Below are 19,221 nucleotides of genomic sequence, written 5' to 3'. Positions count from 1 at the left end.
GGAGGCCCCTTACACTTCAGTGTTGTGATGCAAAAATTCTAGCAAAATGTATAGCGCATAGAATTAAAAAGATATTGTCGGACATTATTCATTCTTTTACATGGACGATACATTGGAAATAATATATGGCAAGTACTGGAAACAATAGAACACTATGAAAAATCTGGGAAACCAGGCCTGGTATTCATAGCAGACTTTGAAAAGGCATTTGATAAAGTATGACTGTGGTTTATATATAAATGCCTGGAGCGTTTCAATTTTGGAGAATCTCTTATAAAATGGGTCAAAATCATGTATAGTAACCCTAGGTGTAAAATAGTAAATAATGTCTATTTCTCAGAAAGTTTTAAACTGTCAAGAGAAGTGAAACTAGGTTGTCCACTATCGGCATATCTATTTATTGTTGCCATCGAGATGTTAGCTATTAAAATCAGATCCAACAATAATATCAAGGGATTAGAAATCCAGGGCATAAAAACAAAGGTGTCATTGTATGCTGATGATTCATGTTTTCTTTTAAATCCACAACCAGCATCCCTCCACAGCCTCATAGAGGATCTAGATACATTTTCTAACCCCTCTGGATTACAACCAAATTAGGATAGATGTACTATATTACGTATTGGATCACAAAAAAATACAATTTTTACATTACCATGTAGGTTACCAATAAAATTGTCTGATGGTTGTGTGGATATATCCAGAATACATATCCCTAATGAAATAAATGATCTCACTCCAATATAATTTAATAGAAAGTTAACAAAAATAGATAAGATCTTGATACCATGGAAGGTAAATTTGTAAATTTGTGGAAAAATCACCCTGATTAACTCTTTAGTATTATCCCAGTTTACCTATTTGCTTATGGTCTTGCCTACGCCTAGCGAACAGTTTTTTTTAAATTACATGAGAAAAAAATATTCAATTTTATTTGGAACGGCAAGCCAGAAAAATTAAATGGCCCTATTTATTTAATGAAATGAATTCGGAGGACAGAAATTATTAAATATTAAAGCATTAGACCTACCACTGAAAGCTTCAGTCATACAAAAGTTATACTTAAATCCGAACTGGTTCTCTAGCAAATTAGTAAGATTGTCTCACCCAATGTTCAAGAATGGCCTTTTTCCCTTTATTCAGATTACAACCTCTCACTTTCAGTTATTTGAAAAGGAAATCATCTCCCAAATATCACTATCAATTTCAATTGAATCCTCCAGAAACGACATAACAAAATAATGCAACAAATATTGTGGTTCAACTCAAATATACTAATTGATTAAAAAAACATGATTTTTCGAAAAAAAGAAAAGAAAAAAAAGGTATAAACTTCGTAAATGATATCATAGGTAGGACTGGTGGAGTTATGTCGCACATGCAGCTAACAAAAACATATGGAAATTTCTGCTCTACCCAAAATTACAGCCAAATAATTGCAGCATTACCACAAAAATGGAAGAGGAAAGTGAAAGGATAACTGGTCTAACAAGATACCAGGATTTACAGTGTCACGACTTCCTCCGAGGCTGCCTCCTCTCCTTGTTCGGGCAGGCTTCGGCGTTCGTCTTCACCGAACTTCTAGCCACTGTCGCTCCTCATCTCATCATTCCATTTGTTTTGTCTTGATCATTACACACACCTGGTTCATATCCCCTCATCAGTACCTGTATAAGTGTTCCCTCTGCCCCCTTGTCTTTGTGTGTAATTGTTTATTGTGGAGGAGAGAGAAGCTCGGTGGAGCTCCGTGTATTTTGTATAACCGGGAATATTTCATGTGTGCCTTGTATTTTCCAGTGCGCCTGTTTTGCGCACTGGAGTATTTTTACACATTTTACACATTACTGCGTAACTCTGTGGTTCAGAATAAATCCTGTTATTCTGTGATTTACTCACTTGTGCCTGACTCCTTCAAAATCACCTCATCACAAACAGGATAATTGGATACAATGCTAACATGATAATAGGATACAATGGAAACAGGATAAAATGATAACAGGGTAACAGTTTGTAAATTATTCTCTTCTAAAGTTTGTAATTTCCACTTAGAAATTTCAGACTTGATTTGCCCTAATGTAAAATATATAACCCCCCCAATTTTAAAAAAAAATAAATAATTTAATCCACATAATAATTAACATTTCCTGTTGCTGCAGGATTATTTTCCTGTTGTAGCAAACTGTCTCAAATGAAGATCCTAAATCTCTAAAAGGCCTGTGATAACATCAATGCTGCTGATATACCTCACAATACCTAGAATATCCTCCCGACAGAATACCTAAACAATCAAATGCTGACCGCATTACCTCCCGAAAGAATACCTAAACAATCAAATGCTGACCGCATTACCTCCCAACAGAATACCTAAACAATCAAATGCTGACCGCATTACCTCCCGACAGAATACCTAAACAATCAAATGCTGACCGCATTACCTCCTGACACAATATCTAAACAATCAAATATCTGACCGCATTACCTCCCGACAGAATACCTAAACAATCAAATATCTGACCGCATTACCTCCTGACACAATACCTAAACAATCAAATATCTGACCGCATTACCTCCCGACAGAATTATCTTCGGCCATCGTCACAGACGTGTATATTCCCCCCTCAATCCGATAGCACGACGGCTCTCAAGGAACTACACTGGTCTTTGTATAAACTGGAAACTGCATATTTTTTTTTGTAGCTGGGGATTTTAGTCAAGCAAAAACGCAACCGAAGTGTTACCAACACATTGCCTGCGCTACTAGCGCATCAAAAACTCTCGACCAATTGCTACTCTCCCTTCTGGAACCTCTACAAGGCCCTCCCCCGTCCTCCCTTCGACAAATCAGATCACGTCTCTATACTGCTCCTTACTTCCTATAGGCAGAATCTCAAGCAAGAAGTACCCATGGTAAGGACTGTTCAACGCTGGTCTGACCAATCGGAATACATGCTTCAAGATTGTTTTGCGGACTGTGAGTTGCCTCTGAGAACAACATTGACGTATGACTGAGTTCATCAGGAAGTGTATATGGGATGTTGTTCCCAACGTGATGAAACCTATCCAAACAAATAAACGTGGATAGATGGCTGAATTTGCACAAAACTGAAAGCGCAAACCACCGCATATAACCACGGCAAGGTGACTGGGAACATGGTCGTGAACAAACAGTCCAGTTATGCCCTCTGTAAGGCAATCAGACAGGCAAAACGTCAGTACAGAGACAAAGTTGAGTCGCAATCTTCTTTATTTTTACTATTTTCTTCATTGCCGAATAATAGTGAAGACATCCAAACTATAAAATAACACATATGGAATCATTTAGTAACCAAAAAAGTGTTAAACAAATCAAAATATATTTTAGATTTTAGATTTTAGAGAGAATGTAGATTCTTCAAAGTAGCTACACTTTGCCTTGATGACAGCTTTGCACACTCTTGGCATACCTCAACAAAGCTTCACCTGGAATGGTTTTCCAACAGTCTTGAAGGAGTTCCCACATATGCTGAGCACTTGTTGGCTACTTTTCCTTCACTCTGCAGTCCAACTCATCCTAAACCATCTCAATTGGGTTGAGGTCGGATGATTGTGGAGGTCAGGTCATCTGATGCAGCACTCCATCACTCTACTTCTTGGTCAAATAGCCCTTACACAGCCTGGAGGTGTGTTGGGTCATTGTCCTGTTGAAAAACAAATGATAGTCAAACTAAGCGCAAAACAGATGGGATGTCGTATCGCTGCAGAATGCTGTTGTAGCCATGCTGGTTAAGTGTGCTTTGAATTCTAAAAAGATCACAGACAGTGTCACCAGCAAAGCACCCCCACACCATCACACCTCCTCCTCCATGCTTCACGGTGAGAACCACACAGGCGGAGATCATCCGTTCACCTACTCTGCGTCTCACAAAGACACGGTGGTTGGAACCAGAAATCTCAATTTTGGACTCATCAGACCAAAGGACAGATTTCCACCGGTCTAATGTCCATTGCTCGTGTTTCTTGGCCCAAGCAAGTCTCTTCTTCTTATTGGTGTCCTTTAGTAGTGGTTTATTTGCAGCAATTCGACCATGAAGGCCTGATTCACGCAGTCCCCTCTGAACAGTTGATGTTGAGATGTGTCTGTTAATTGAACTCTGTGAATCATTTATTTGGGCTGCAATTTCTGAGGTGCAGTTAACTCTAATGAACTTATCCTCTGCAGCAGAGGTAACTCTGGGTCTTCCATTCCTGTGCCGTTCCTCATGAGAGCCAATTTCATCATAGCGCTTGATGGTTTTTGCGAATGCACTTGAAGAAACTTTCAAAGTTCTTGTAATGTTGCGTATTGACTGACCTTCACGTCTTAAAGTAATGATGGACTGTCGTTTCTCTTTGCTCATTTCAGCTGTTCTTGACATAATATGGACTTTTCTCAAATAGGGCTATCTTCTATATACCCCCCCCGCCTTGTCACAACACAACTGATTTGCTCAAACGCATTAAGAAGGAAATAAATTCCACAAATTAACTTTTAACAAGGCACACCTGTTAATTGAAATTCATTCCAGGTGAAGCTGGTTGACAGAATGGCAAGAGTGTGCAAAGCTGTCATGAAGGCAAAGGGTGGCTACTTTGAGGAATCTCAAATATAAAATACATTTTGATTTTATAACACTTTTTTTGGTTACTACATGATTCCATATGTGTTATTTCATAGTTTTGATGTCTTCACTATTATTCTACAATGTAGAAAATAGTAAAAATAAAGAAAAATCCTGGAATGAGTAGGTGTGTCCAAAATTTTGATTGGTACTGGTAATTTTTAGCTAAACCGGTGGGGCTCAAAACAGGTAGGCCTCTGCCTCACCTGCCCAGAATGACGGGTCGCCACTGTCTGAAATAGAAAAATAACAAACTAGCAAAAGATGCAAACACTTGTTCTCTGTTCCAGAAGTTGTCATGTTGATGCAAGCTCAGGCAAGATGGAAGAGTTCTACTGAAATACTCATCAGCTTTAATTACTGACACTTGCAATGGAACCAGACAGGGAATTAAAATATGTCCTAAAATAGTGGTTTCACGGGGTCTATTTCAGCAGGGGAAACAGGAGCAATAGGAACTGGACAAATATAAAGCTTGAAGGTAAAGTGTCCTACATAATAATGCAAACAGTGTCTAAATAAAAACAACATGTGATGCCTTTTTCTATATCAGCAGCGGATGGTTAGACACTGTTCTAAGACTTGTTCTAAGACTTGTCTAAGTCTTGTTCTAAGACTTGTTCTAAGACTTGTTCTAAGACTTGTCTAAGACTTGTTCTAAGACTTGTTCTAAGACTTGTCTAAGACTTGTTCTAAGACTTGTCTAAGACTTGTTCTAAGACTTGCTCTAAGATGTGTCTAAGACTTGTCTAAGACTTGTTCTAAGATGTGTCTAAGACTTGTCTAAGACTTGCTCTAAGATGTGTCTACGACTTGTCTAAGTCTTGTTCTAAGACTTGTTCTAAGACTTGTTCTAAGACTTGTCTAAGACTTGTTCTAAGACTTGTTCTAAGACTTGTCTAAGACTTGTTCTAAGACTTGTCTAAGACTTGTCTAAGACTTGTTCTAAGATGTGTATAAGACTTGTCTAAGACCTGTTCTAAGATGTGTCTAAGACTTGTCTAAGACCTGTTCTAAGATGTGTCTAAGACTTGTCTAAGACTTGTTCTAAGACTTGTTCTAAGACTTGTCTAAGACTTGTTCTAAGACTTGTCTAAGACTTGTCTAAGACTTGTTCTAAGATGTGTCTAAGACTTGTTCTAAGACTTGTCTACGACTTGTCTAAGACTTGTTCTAAGACTTGCTCTAAGATGTGTCTAAGACTTGCTTATCTGTCTTTTATTTCCAGGGTTTGATGCCTACTTCACGTCCCGGACGCTGGAGAACAACAGGAGAAATGTGTGGTTTGCAGAATACTGGGAGGAGAACTTCAACTGTAAACTGATGAGCTCCTCTAAGAAGGAAGACACCAGCAGGAAATGCACAGGTAGCCATTTTTGTTTTTGTTTATGCACTTTACAAGGCTGTACTTTAAACCCCCTAAATATTGGCACATGATAGATTCCTGAGCACTTATTAACAACGTTATACTTTATTACCCTAAACATTTGAACTCTTTATATGGCATGCTAGTAGGCCAACGATAGGATCCGTACCACACTGCAGTGGTGTTTGCCCTGTTCTCGGAATACCCCTTGGTGAAATTTTATTCTGCACTCTGCAAGGATGTGCAGTAACCCCCACAGGGCTGTTAGGGTAACCGTATTACCCCCACATCGGCAGTAATGAGTCATGATGGCAGTCAAATTCCAGTGACCATTAGTCACAGTAATTAGGCTTCTCCAAGCTCTGATGCTGCTGATGGTCATTAGCAGCCTACCAAACTTGCTAACTGCCTGGTACGCAGCGCTCTATTGTCCCCGTAATCACCCTGACATCAATGCAAATGTAATCGAAAATCTAATCAAACAGTTCATGAGAGTCCCATGAGCTCATGTTGCGCAACATTTCTATATTGCGTGAGATAACAGTGGTCTCTATTAAAAAGAGGAGGATCCCATCAGCTCTCTATAGGCTAGGCCTACTATATTTATTTCTCAACTTTCCTAATATTCAATCAATCAATCAAATGTATTTATAAAGCCCTTTTTACACCAGCAGATGTCATAAAGTGCTATACAGAAACCCAGCCTAAAACCACAAACAGCAAGCAATGCAGATGTAGAAGCACGGTGGCTAGGAAAATCTCCCTAGAAAGGCAGAAACCTAGGAAGCAACCTAGAGAGGAACCAGGCTCTGAGGGGTGGCCAGTCCTCTTCTCGCTGTGCCGGTTGGAGATTATAAGAGTACATGGCCAATTAAGGCCATATTGTTCTTCAAGATGTTCAAACGTTCATAGATGACCAGCAGGGTCAAATAATAATCACAGTGGTTATAGAGGGTGCAACAGGTCAGCACCTCAGGAGTAAATGTCAGTTGGCTTTTCATAGCCAAGCATTCAGAGGTCTTGACAGCAGGTGCGGTTGAGAGAGAAAGAGAGAGAGAATACCACCAGATATAACAGACTGGCCCTAGCCCCCCGGCACATAGACTATTGCAGCATAGATACTGGAGGCTGAGACAGTAGGGGGGGTCAGGGGACACTGTGGCCCCGTCCGACGATACCCCCGGACAGGGCCAACCAGGCAGGATACAACCCCACCCACTTTGCCAAAGCACAGCCCCCACACCACCAGAGGGATATCAACAGACCACCAACTTACTATCCTGAGACAAGGCTTAGTATAGCCCACGAAGATCTCCTCCACCGCACGAGCCTGAGGGGGCTCAAAACCGGACACATTGCTTCTCTTAACAACGGGAGTATAGCCTACCTGGCTGGCATGAAAATGAACCACGGGAAAAGCGTCCTCCAATCGCTATTTAAGTGCATAGATGACATGTATTTTTTTCCCCCTGCCCCTGTTTTGATACAGGTGCATGATAATGGTCCATTCTAAATCAAAACAAATTTCACATATATTATTTAGTATATGTAAAGCAAGATTAAATCAAGAATAGTGTTGTAGGTGACAATATTAGCCTATCACTTGTGTATAACTTGTTAATGATGCCCAGCTTAAGGCAAGAAACAGTGTATGTTTTTTTTTGCCACTTTTTTTAATCATAGTCGCACCCCTCATGTAGCCTAGCCCATAGGCCTATATATTTTGATAAGGTTTGTATCACAACTAAAATGGCCAAATAACTTCTTAAAATTAAGCACATTAATCTGCTTTACAAGGGGTGTAGAGCCTAACTGGCATACAGACGTAAGCAGCGCGTGAATTTCAAGTTTGGGGAAGATAATTATTTTAAAAAGCACTACATGCATAATGCATTTGTGGTCTCTTTTGAGAATGGTGTTTTCCTGCTAATGGAACATGCACACTTATAGTCTACTGTCATGCTGCGCATTGCTGCGCTTATAATGTGAAGAAATAGCCTAATAGTTTATCAACATTTTAAGCTGAACGTTCTGATCTGTTGCGTCAGCCTCACTGCGTAAAAACATTTTGGACTATGTTTGGAATATATATTTCTTGCACAGAATAGAATAGGTCAACTTTTGTATTATGGGGGATGGTATATTGACATAGGCTAGTGCTTTTGCTGTTCGTAAGGCCTACTCATTTTGTTGGCTGACGAAAAGTAAATGTGGACAGTTCTTCCAATATCTACAATATGCGCCGCGCGCAGTTGCATCCCCAATGTGTCTGTCTTCACTTGTAGCCTGTGAGAAAGACCCGATCACGTGACTGAGAGCCATGTGAGTGTGATGTGCTTTGGCATGCAGCTGGGAGAAGGGTATTATAATTATTATATTCAGCCCAAGGGCACAACGGCCACTGGCCGCAATAGGCATGGATTATTTTAGGGGGCATTACGGCCACACAAAGGGGATGCAGCCAAGAAATTCGAGGCATTATCAAGTGCTTGTCAAATTGTGAATGAGAGACTGATGAAGTGTGTGCAGCCTGCGCAAAAAAAACTAAGCAGAGCTCATGCCTTTCCTGCAACTTTTTTCAAATCATCATCACAGTCGAATCATGCAGCCTTAGAATGTATTAAAAATCAAAACATATAGCCCAACATTTGTATCACAACTAAAGTTACGTAAATAACTCTAAATTAAGCATATGGGAGTACCAGTTTTTTTGTTAACCGCTCAACACAGAATGTATGCATATCCTTTCTATTTTATTCAGTTATGTTCAATTGTATTTTTCATACTATAAAATAGTATAAAATAATGCCAAGGACTTCTTAGCAAATCTTGTCTGCTAAATGAACTAGTGTAGCCCACAGCCATATGGCATAGCCAGATCAGGACCTAACATAAGGACAACTCAGAGTACGCTATTCTGTTCTTCTGAAATAGACTACATTTTCTTCATTTCATGTTTCTTTAGACCTGTCTAAAATAAATAATGGATTTATTGTGGTGGTGTAGGCTATATCACATGGATTTAGTAGACTTTTTTAAATGTAGATGTTCCAAAGGTCTGCATCAGTGGCTTGTAGGCTATGAGTGGAAGCCAGGAGATGCTAAATGTGTTTATGTTAATTAACGATCAATTACCCTGAGACTGCCAGTTATTTGCTTGACATTCACCGGCTGACAAAAAAAAAATCGCAGATCACTGCCCACCAAACAACGTTCAGGTTTTCACCCCATCCTATTATCCTATTACATTAGAATGCGACACCATGAAGAAGAGCTCGTCTGAGCTGAGCCCTTCCACCTCCCTGCTATGGGTTATGCATCCCAAATTACATCCTATTCCCTATGTAGTGCACTACTTTTGACGAGACTCCTGTGGGCCCTACATAGGGAATAGCCATTTGAGACACAGAAGACACTTTTATCCAAAAGCGACATACAGTCATGCCAACTTAGTCATACATAATGCTGCGCTTTAGTCATACCTAGTCCCGTCTACCGTGGTAGCTGAGGGCATGCACCCTCGTGCTCTCATTGAAAACAATGAAATCCGGTTTGCCGTCTACCGTCGTACCATCTAAACGCAGCATACTGAGAGACCCATAAAAAGACAGCTACAGTTGAAGTCGGAAGTTTACATACACTTAGGTTGGAGTCATTAAAACTTGTTTTTCAACCACTCCACAAATTTCTTGTTAACGAACTATAGTTTTGGCAAGACATTTAGGACATCTACTTTGTGCATGACACCAGTAATTTTTCCAACAATTGTTTACAGACAGATTATTTCACTTATAATTCACTGTATCACAATTCCAGTGGGTCAGAAGTTTACATACACTAAGTTGACTGTGCCTTTAAACAGCTTGGACAATTCCAGAAAATGATGTCATGGCTATAGAAGCTTCTGATAGGCTAATTGACATCATTTGAGTCAATTGGAGGTCTAACTGTGGATGTATTTCAAGGCCTACCTTCAAACTCAGTGCCTCTTTGCTTGACATCATGGGAAAATCAAAAGAAATCAGCCAAGACCTCAGAAATTTTTTTTAGACCTCCACAAGTCTGGTTCATCCTTGGGAGCAATTTCCAAACGCCTGAATGTACCATGTTCATCTGTACAAACAATAGTACGCTAGTATAAACACCATGGGACCACGGAGCCGTCATACCGCTCAGGAAGGACACGCGTTCTGTCTCCTAGAGATGAATATACTTTGGTGCGAAAAGTGCAAATCAATCCCAGAACAACAGCAAAGGACCTTGTGAAGATGTTGGAGGAAACAGGTACAAAATAATCTATATCCACAGTAAAACGAGTCCTATATCGACATAACCTGAAAGGCCGCTCAGCAAGAAAGAAGCCACTGCTCCAAAACCGCCATAAAAAAGCCAGACTACGGTTTGCAACTGCACATGGGGACAAAGATCGAACTTTTTGGAGAAATGTCCTCTGGTCTGATGAAACAAAAATAGAACTGTTTGGCCATAATGACCATCGTTATGTTTGGAGGAAAAAGGGGGTAGCTTGCAAGCCAAAGAACACCATTCCAACCATGAACCACGGGGGTGGCAGCATCATGCTGTGGGGGTGCTTTGCTGCAGGAGGGACTGGTGCACTTCACAAAATAGATTGCATCATAAGGAAGGAAAATGATGTGGATATATTGAAGCAACATCTCAAGACATCAGTCAGGAAGTTAAAGCTTGGTCGCAAATGGGTCTTCCAAATGGACAATGACCCCAAGCATACGTCCAAAGTTGTGGCAAAATGGCTTAAGGACAATAAAGTCAAGATATTGGAGTGGCCATCACAAAGCCCTGACCTCAATCCTATAGAACATTTGTGGGCAGAACTGAAAAAGCGTGTGTGAGCAAGGAGGCCTACAAACCTGACTCAGTTACACAAGCTCTGTCACGAGGAATGGGCCAAAATTCACCCAACTTATTGTGGGAAGCTTGTGGAAGGCTACCTGAAATGTTTGACCCAAGTTAAACAATTTAAAGGCAATTTTTACCAAATACTAATTGAGTGTATGTAAACTTCTGACCCACTGGGAATGTGATGAAAGAAATAAAAGCTGAAATAAATAATTCTCTCTACTATTATTCAGACATTTCACATTCTTAAAATAAAGTGGTGATCCTAACTGACCTAAGACAGGGAATTTTTAGTAGGGTTAAATGTCAGGAATTGTGAAAAACTGAGTTTAAATGTATTTGGCTAAGGTGTATGTAAACTTCCGACTTCAACTGTACCTCCAGCATACAAGCAAAACAACTTCAGCGAAAGCCAGTACATGCTGTATAAACAAACACAATTAAAGGATGAGTACTTTATTAATTAACATTTTACATTTTAGTCATTTAGCAGACGCTCTTATCCAGAGCGACACACAGTTAGTGAGTGAATACATTTTTCATACTGGCCCCCTGTGGGAAATGAACCCAAAACCCTGGCGTTGCAAGCGCCATGATCTACCAACCGAGCTACACGGGACTTTCAGAAGACACTTTTATCCAAAGCGACATACAGTCATAAATAACATGAATAACAATCTTAAAACCTTAACCCCATAATAAGCATGACTGCTGTATATTGGCTGAACAACAACTATAAATCTGCAGTTTTTTCTATATGTAGGCGGGAAACTCAGGAAGGGTTTATCTTTGTTTCTCTTTGTTAACAACAGCTGCTGCGCAATCTCTAATGTGAAGGATTTTTTTTTTGCGTTATTTGTAATTGATTCTATACATAATGTTTCTGCCACCGTCTCTTATGACCAAAAAATACCTTCTGGATATCAGGACAGCGATTACTCAACTCGTATTGGACAAAGATTTTTTTCTCCAAATAAATTGGACGACCTAAGATTACGGTTATCCTACCAACGGGACATTAAAAACTGTAATATCTTATGTTTCACCGAGTCGTGGCTGAACGACGACATGGATAACATACAGCTGGCGGGATATACGCTACATCGGCGGGATAGAACTGCTGACTCCGGAAAGACAAGGGGTAGAGGTCTGTGTATATTGGTAAAAAACAGCTGGTGCATAAAATCTAATACTAAGGAAGTCTCGAGGTTCTGCTCGCCTGATTTAGAATGCCTCATGATAAACTGTAGACCACACTATTTACCAAGAGAGTTTTCATCTATATTTTTTCGTAGCTGTCTACTTACCACCGCAAATCGATGCTGGCACTAAGACCGCACTCAACGAGATGTATGCTGCCATAAGCAAACAATACAGTTACCAACCAGAGCCGTCGCTCCTAGTGGCCAGTGATTTTAATGCAGAAAAACTCAAATCCGTTTGACCTCATTTCTACCAGAATGACACCTGTGCAACTAGAGGCGAAACATCTCTAGATCACTTTTAGTCCACACACAGAGACTCATCCAAGGCCCTCCCTCGCCCTCCCTTTGGCAAACCAGACCACAACTATATCCTCCTGCTTCCTGCTTACAAACAAATACTCGAACAGGAAGTATCAATGACGAGCTCGATACGGAAGTAGTCAGGTGAAGCGGATGCTAAGCTATAGGACTGTTTTGGTAGCACAGACTGGAATATGTTCCGGGATTCATGCGATGGCGTTGAATGAGTTTATCACGTCAGTCAGCAGCTTCATTAATTAGTGCATCGACGACGTCGTCCCCCACAATGACCTTACATGCAACCAGACGCCGTGGATTACAGGCAACATCCGCACTGAGCTAAAGGCTAGAGCTGCCACATTCAAGGAGCGGGACTCTAATCTGGTTGTAAGGCCTTCGACGAACGCAAACACACACACACACACACACACACACTTTTCATTCTCTTTCACGCTCTTCAAATACGCTGCTGCTACTGTGTTGACTATCTATCCAGATTGCCTAGTCACGTTTACCCCTACCTACATCTACAGTGCATTCAGACTCCTTGACTTACAGTCTTGTTCTAAAATGGATTAAATTGTTTTTTCCCCTCATCAATCTACACACAACACCCCATAATTACAAAGCCCAAACTGGTTTTTAGATATATTTGAAAATGTATAAAATAAAATGAAATATGTATATACAGTCCAGTCAAAGGTTTGGACACACCTACTCATTCAATGGTTTTTCTTTATTTTTTTAAAATCTTTACATTGTAGAATAATAGTGAAGACATCAAAACCATGAAATAACACACATGGAATCATGTAGAAACCACAAAAGTGTTAAACAAAGCAAAATATATTTTATATTTGAGATTCTTCAAATAGCCACCCTTTGCCTTGATGACAGCTTTGCACACTCATTGTCTGAGAGCGGGCTTGGTTTTTGCTCTGACATGCACTGTCAACTGTGGGACCTTATATAGACAGGTGTGTGCCTTTCCAAATCATGTCCAATCAATTGAATTTACCACAGGTGGACTCCAATCAAGTTGTAGAAACATCTCAAGGATGATCAATGGAAACAGGATGCACCTGAGCTGGAGTCTCATATCAAAGGGTCTAAATACTTATGTAAATAAGGTATTTTTGTTTTTTTCTTTGTAATACATTTGCAAAAGTTTCTAAAAAACAGTTTTTACTTTGTCATTATAGGGTATTATGTGTAAATTAATGAGGAAATTGTTTTATTTAATCCATTTTAGAATAAGGCTGTAACATTACAAGATGTGGAAAAAGGGAAGGGGTCTGAATACTTTCCGGATGCACTGTACATATTCCCTCGTTTACCTTGTACCCTTTCACATTGACTCTGTGCCGGTACTCTTTGTACTCTCTTTGCCTCGTTATTGTTATTTTATTGTGTTACTATTTCATTTTTTAATTTTTAGCAAATTGATCTTACTTTTTAACTCTGCATTGTCAGGAAAGGGCCATTTCACGGTGAAGTCTACACCTGTTGTATATGGCATGTGACAAATCAAATTTGATTAGATTTTTTTTGTTAAACAAACACAATCTTTAAAGGGCTACTTGATTAATTAACAATAACCATGATGAACATCTACCTCCAGATGAAAAACAATAAGTCGGAAGTATGTTGAATAACAGTAGTGGTCTAAAGCAGGCACATTAATTAACATGAAAACATGAGTAACTATGTCCTAATCACCAAGACAACCACAGCAAAAGCCAGTATTACCGCAAAAAAATGGAAGAGGAAAGTAGAAGGGGGAGAAAGTAAGGAACTTGTCTGTCGGCCCTGCATTAAATAACATAATTGGTTAAAGAAAATTGTGATAAATAGAAATGTATACCAGTTTCATTTAAGGACCAAAGGATTGACAGCCGTCCCATACAGATTGCAAAATAGTTGGGAAGAGATTTTTGACGTGCCGATTCCATGGCAAAGTGTTTATGAACTGATATGCAAAACGACACCGGATTCAAAACTTATATTTTTCAACTTAAATTATTATATAAAATTCTTGCTACCAATAGAATGTTATTTATATGGGGGATACAATCTTCCCAGCTCTGCAGATTTTGCTGCGAAGAGACAGAATCAATCAATAGATCATTTGTTTTGGTTTTGGTACTGTCCATTTGTAGCTTGTTTTTGGACACAGGTCCAGGAATGGCTAAAGGATTGCAACATTTACCTGGAGCTAACCCTGCAGATAGCACTACTGGGTGATCTGAAAAGACATAGTCAATCGATCAATAATATAATAATACTTTTAGCAAAAAAGTTTATTTTCAATTTACGATCTGTAGAAACAATGAGAATAGAATGGCTCAGAACTTTTGTAAAACATCACAGTACAGTTGAAAAATATATGGCAAATAGAAATCCAATATGGATGGTGTTAAGAGATAGATGGGTGGTGTTGAATGGAGTTGAAGGATGGGACTAATAACAACTAACAACAACAAGATAACTAATGTAAAGCATACTGTGTCCATAATAAGTATATAGGTTGTTGGTTGAGAGCTTTTGTGAAATAGCACAGTTAGAAAAATATGGCATATAGAAGCAAACCAGATGGACATCATGAAAATGATCGGAGGAAGATCAGGAGTAAAAACAAACAAAATATAATTATTGTAGAATTTGACTGTGTCCATTAAATGTATATAGTATGTATGGGCTGGAAGTAGAGGCCTAAGCGTTTTTGTTCACTAGTTTACTCCAATTGGGGAAGGGGTGGTGGGGTTGGAAAGTAATGAAGGGAAATATAATTTAAAAAAAGGATGTGTGTGTGTTTGTGTGTGTATGTATGTGTAAATGTGTGTGTGTATATGTGTATGTATATATATATATATATATATATATATATATATATGCGAAAAAAAAAACATATGGGGGATTGGAAGTGATGCAGACAATTACATTGATGGAAGTTACAATCTATCTGAAATATTAAAGCTGATCTACCCCCGTAAAAAACAAACAAAAAAAACACTTATTTCCCTCATTAAAATGCAAATCAAATTTTTGACATGCGTTTTTCTGGATATTTTTGTTGTTATTCTGTCTCTCACTGTTCAAATTAACGTACCATTAAAATTATAGACTGATCATGTCTTTGTCAGTGGGCAAACGTACAAAATCAGCAGGGGATCAAATACTTTTTTCCCTCACTGTATGTATGTGTTGTGTTATATAATATATATAATAAAGATATATATCTCTTATTATATATATATTTTTTAAATATATATATATATATATATATATGTATATACAGCTCTGGAAAAAATTAAGAGACCACCGCAAAAACATAAATTTCTCAGGATTTACTATTTATAGGTATGTGTTTGGGGTATTATTGGGAGGTGGGGGAGAGATGCAGAAGGTGGGGATAGAGGGGAGAGCCTGGTCTGGTGGTGATCGAGAGGGAGGGGAGATAGTGTTCTCCTGTTTCCAGTGAAGGAGGGGAGACTGGGGTCTACTGTTTCTAGTGAAGGAGGAGAGATTGGGGTCTATTGTTACTAGTGAAGGAGGAGAGATTGGGGTCTGGTGTTTCCAGTGAGGGAGGGGAGATTGGGGTCTGGTGTTTCTGGTGAAGGAGGGGAGATTGGGTTGTGGTGTTTCCAGTGATGGAGGGGAGATTGGGGTCTGGTGTTTCCAGTGAGGGAGGGGGAGATTGGGGTCTGGTGTTTCCAGTGAGGGAGGGGAGATTGGGGTCTGGTGTTTCCAGTGAGGGAGGGGAGATTGGGGTCTGGTGTTTCCAGTGAGGGAGGAGAGATTGGGGTCTGGTGTTTCCAGTGAGGGAGGGGAGATTGGGGTCTGGTGTTTCCAGTGAGGGAGGAGAGATTGGGGTCTGGTGTTTCCAGTGAGGGAGGAGAGATTGGGGTCTGGTGTTTCCAGTGAGGGAGGAGATTGGGGTCTGGTGTTTCTGGTGAAGGAGGAGAGATTGGGTTGTGGTGTTTCCAGTGATGGAGGGGAGATTGGGGTCTGGTGTTTCCAGTGAGGGAGGGGAGATTGGGGTCTGGTGTTTCCAGTGAGGGAGGAGAGATTGGGGTCTGGTGTTTCCAGTGAGGGAGGGGAGATTGGGGTCTGGTGTTTCTGGTGAGGGAGGGAGACTGGGGTCTGGTGTTTCCAGTGAGGGAGGGGAGATTGGGGTCTGGTGTTTCCAGTGAGGGAGGAGAGATTGGGGTCTGGTGTTTCCAGTGAGGGAGGAGAGATTGGGGTCTGGTGTTTCCAGTGAGGGAGGGGAGATTGGGGTCTGGTGTTTCTGGTGAAGGAGGAGAGATTGGGTTGTGGTGTTTCCAGTGATGGAGGGGAGATTGGGGTCTACTGTTTCTAGTGAAGGAGGAGAGATTGGGGTCTATTGTTACTAGTGAAGGAGGAGAGATTGGGGTCTGGTGTTTCCAGTGAGGGAGGGGAGATTGGGGTCTGGTGTTTCTGGTGAGGGAGGGGGAGACTGGGGTCTGGTGTTTCCAGTGAGGGAGGGAGATTGGGGTCTGGTGTTTCTGGTGAAGGAGGAGAGATTGGGGTCTAGTGTTTCCAGTGAAGGAGGAGAGATTGGGGTCTGGTGTTTCCAGTGAGGGAGGGGAGATTGGGGTCTGGTGTTTCCAGTGAAGGGAGGGGAGATTGGGGTCTGGTGTTTCCAGTGAAGGGAGGGGAGATTGGGGTCCTTCGTTTCATTTGAAAGGAATCTAGACAGTCAATCAGTGGACGACCAGGTGGGCTAGCCACTATATTACTAATATACCTGAGGTATTCTAAGCCTGTTATTTTCCTCTCCTGTCCTACATTAAGTACCAACCCTCCTCCTCTCTATTGGGTTATTACATGTTGGCTTGTTAGCTACTAGCACCGCCTCTCTCTTTAACGACATAATGAGATGATTAGGACGAGATGATTAGGACGGTGCCTTCCTCTCCCTGTGTCCCCTACGCTTCACTCAACCTAGACCAAACTGTTACTGCGTCTGAAATGGCAGCCTTTTCCCCATAGGGCTCTGGTCAAACGTAGTGTACCATATAGGGAATAGGTTTCCATTTGGGATGCAACCATTATTTTTTTCTTCATTACTGTTTTTTTCTCATCACATTTCTGGCTACGGAAGATTATTGCTGCCGTAGAAAATAAAGGCCAGCAATAATCTTCTGTACCTGGCTGCCCAACAGCGGTAATAGATACATTATTACCCTCTGTTTGGTGGTTTTAAAGAGTGGCTTCTGGTTGGGGTATGTACGTACGGTCACTGTGGGGACGACGTCATCGATGCACTTATTGATGAAGCCAGTGACTGATGTGGTGTACTCCTCAATGCTGTCTGAAGAATCCCAGAACATGTTCCAGTCTGTGCTAGCAAAACAGTCCTGTAGCTTAGCATCTGCGTCATCTGACCACTTCCTTATTAACCGAGTCACTGATGCTTCTTGCTTTAGTTTTTGCTTATAAGCAGGAAACAGGAGGATAGAGTTATGGTCAGTTTTGCCAAATGGAGGGCGAGGGAGATCTTTGTATGCGTCTCTGTGTGTGGAGTAAAGGTGGTCTAGAGTTTTTTTTCCTCTGGTTGTGACATGCTGGTAGAAATGAGGTAGAACGGATTTATGTTTCCCTGCATTATAGTCCCCGGCCACTAGGACGCTGCCTCTGGATGAGCGTTTTCCTGTTTACTTATGGCCTTATACAGCTCGTTGAGTGTGGTCTTAATGCCAGCATGGATTTGTGGTGGTAGATAGACAGCTACGAAAAATATAGATGAAAACTCTCTTGGTAAATAGTGTGGTCTACAGCTTATCATGAGATACTCTACCTCAGGCGAGCAAAACCTCGAGACTTCCTTAGTATTAGATTTTATGCACCAGCTGTTGTTTACAAATATACACAGACCGCCACCCCTTGACTTACCGGGGTCAGCCATTCTATCCTGCCGATGTAGCGTATATCCCGCCAGCTGTTTGTTATCCATGTAGTCGTTCAGCCACGACTCGGTGAAACATAAGATATTACAGTTTTTTATGTCCCGTTGGTAGGATAACCGTAATCTTAGGTCGTCCAATTTGTTTTCCAATGATTGAACATTGGCTAATAGGATTGATTGAAGAGGCAGTTTACTCACTCGCCGTTGGATCCTTACAAGGAACTCGACCTACGTCCAAGATATCTATGTCTCTTTCTCACGCGAATGACGGGGATTTGGGACTCGTCGGGTGTCTGTAGAATATCCTTCGCGTCCGACTCGTTGAATAAAAAATCTTAGTCCAATACGAGGTGAGTAATCGCTGTCCTGATATCCAGAAGCTCTTTTTGGTCATAAGAGACGGTGGCAGAAACATTATGTACAGAATAAATTACAAATAACGCGAAAAAACACACATAATAGTACAATTGGTTAGAGGGCTGTAACCATGTTTAAGAGGCTATACAACTGATGTATTAACATCAACTCCACTATACCATGTTTGAGAGGCTATACAACTGATGTATTAACATTAACTCCACTATACCATGTTTAAGATGCTATACAACTGATGTATTAACATCAACTCCACTATACCATGTTTGAGAGGCTATACAACTGATGTATTAACATCAACTCCACTATACCATGTTTGAGAGGCTATACAACTGATGTATTAACATCAACTCCACTATACCATGTTTACAGTTTTTCTCGATTGCTAAGACACATTTCTTGAAAGCTGCTCTCCTTTTCTCTTAACTGTGAACACAAAACCCAATTTTCAAGCTACATTCACAAAACCTCAGACTCTTCTTGCAAAACCAAACTTTCACCTCAAAACAGTTCAATCTGTGCTCAAAACTG

At 40.5% G+C, this 19,221-nt stretch overlaps 1 protein-coding gene across 1 annotated transcript in view; it reads left to right on the top strand.

Annotated features, from left to right (window-relative positions):
• LOC121574703 (metabotropic glutamate receptor 7-like) overlaps positions 1-19,221 on the top strand; it is a 318,674-nt gene that overhangs the window by 155,607 nt on the left and 143,846 nt on the right. The window contains exon 5 of the mRNA XM_041887245.2: positions 5,866-6,003. Within this exon, the coding sequence (XP_041743179.2) occupies positions 5,866-6,003 (138 nt within the window). The remainder of the gene's footprint in view (positions 1-5,865; positions 6,004-19,221) is intronic.

The sequence above is a fragment of the Coregonus clupeaformis genome, chromosome 10, assembly GCF_020615455.1.
Source record: "Coregonus clupeaformis isolate EN_2021a chromosome 10, ASM2061545v1, whole genome shotgun sequence".
Lineage (NCBI taxonomy): Eukaryota > Metazoa > Chordata > Actinopteri > Salmoniformes > Salmonidae > Coregonus > Coregonus clupeaformis.
Note: the sequence above shows the minus strand (reverse complement) of the source record. Positions and strands in the feature narration are given on the sequence as shown.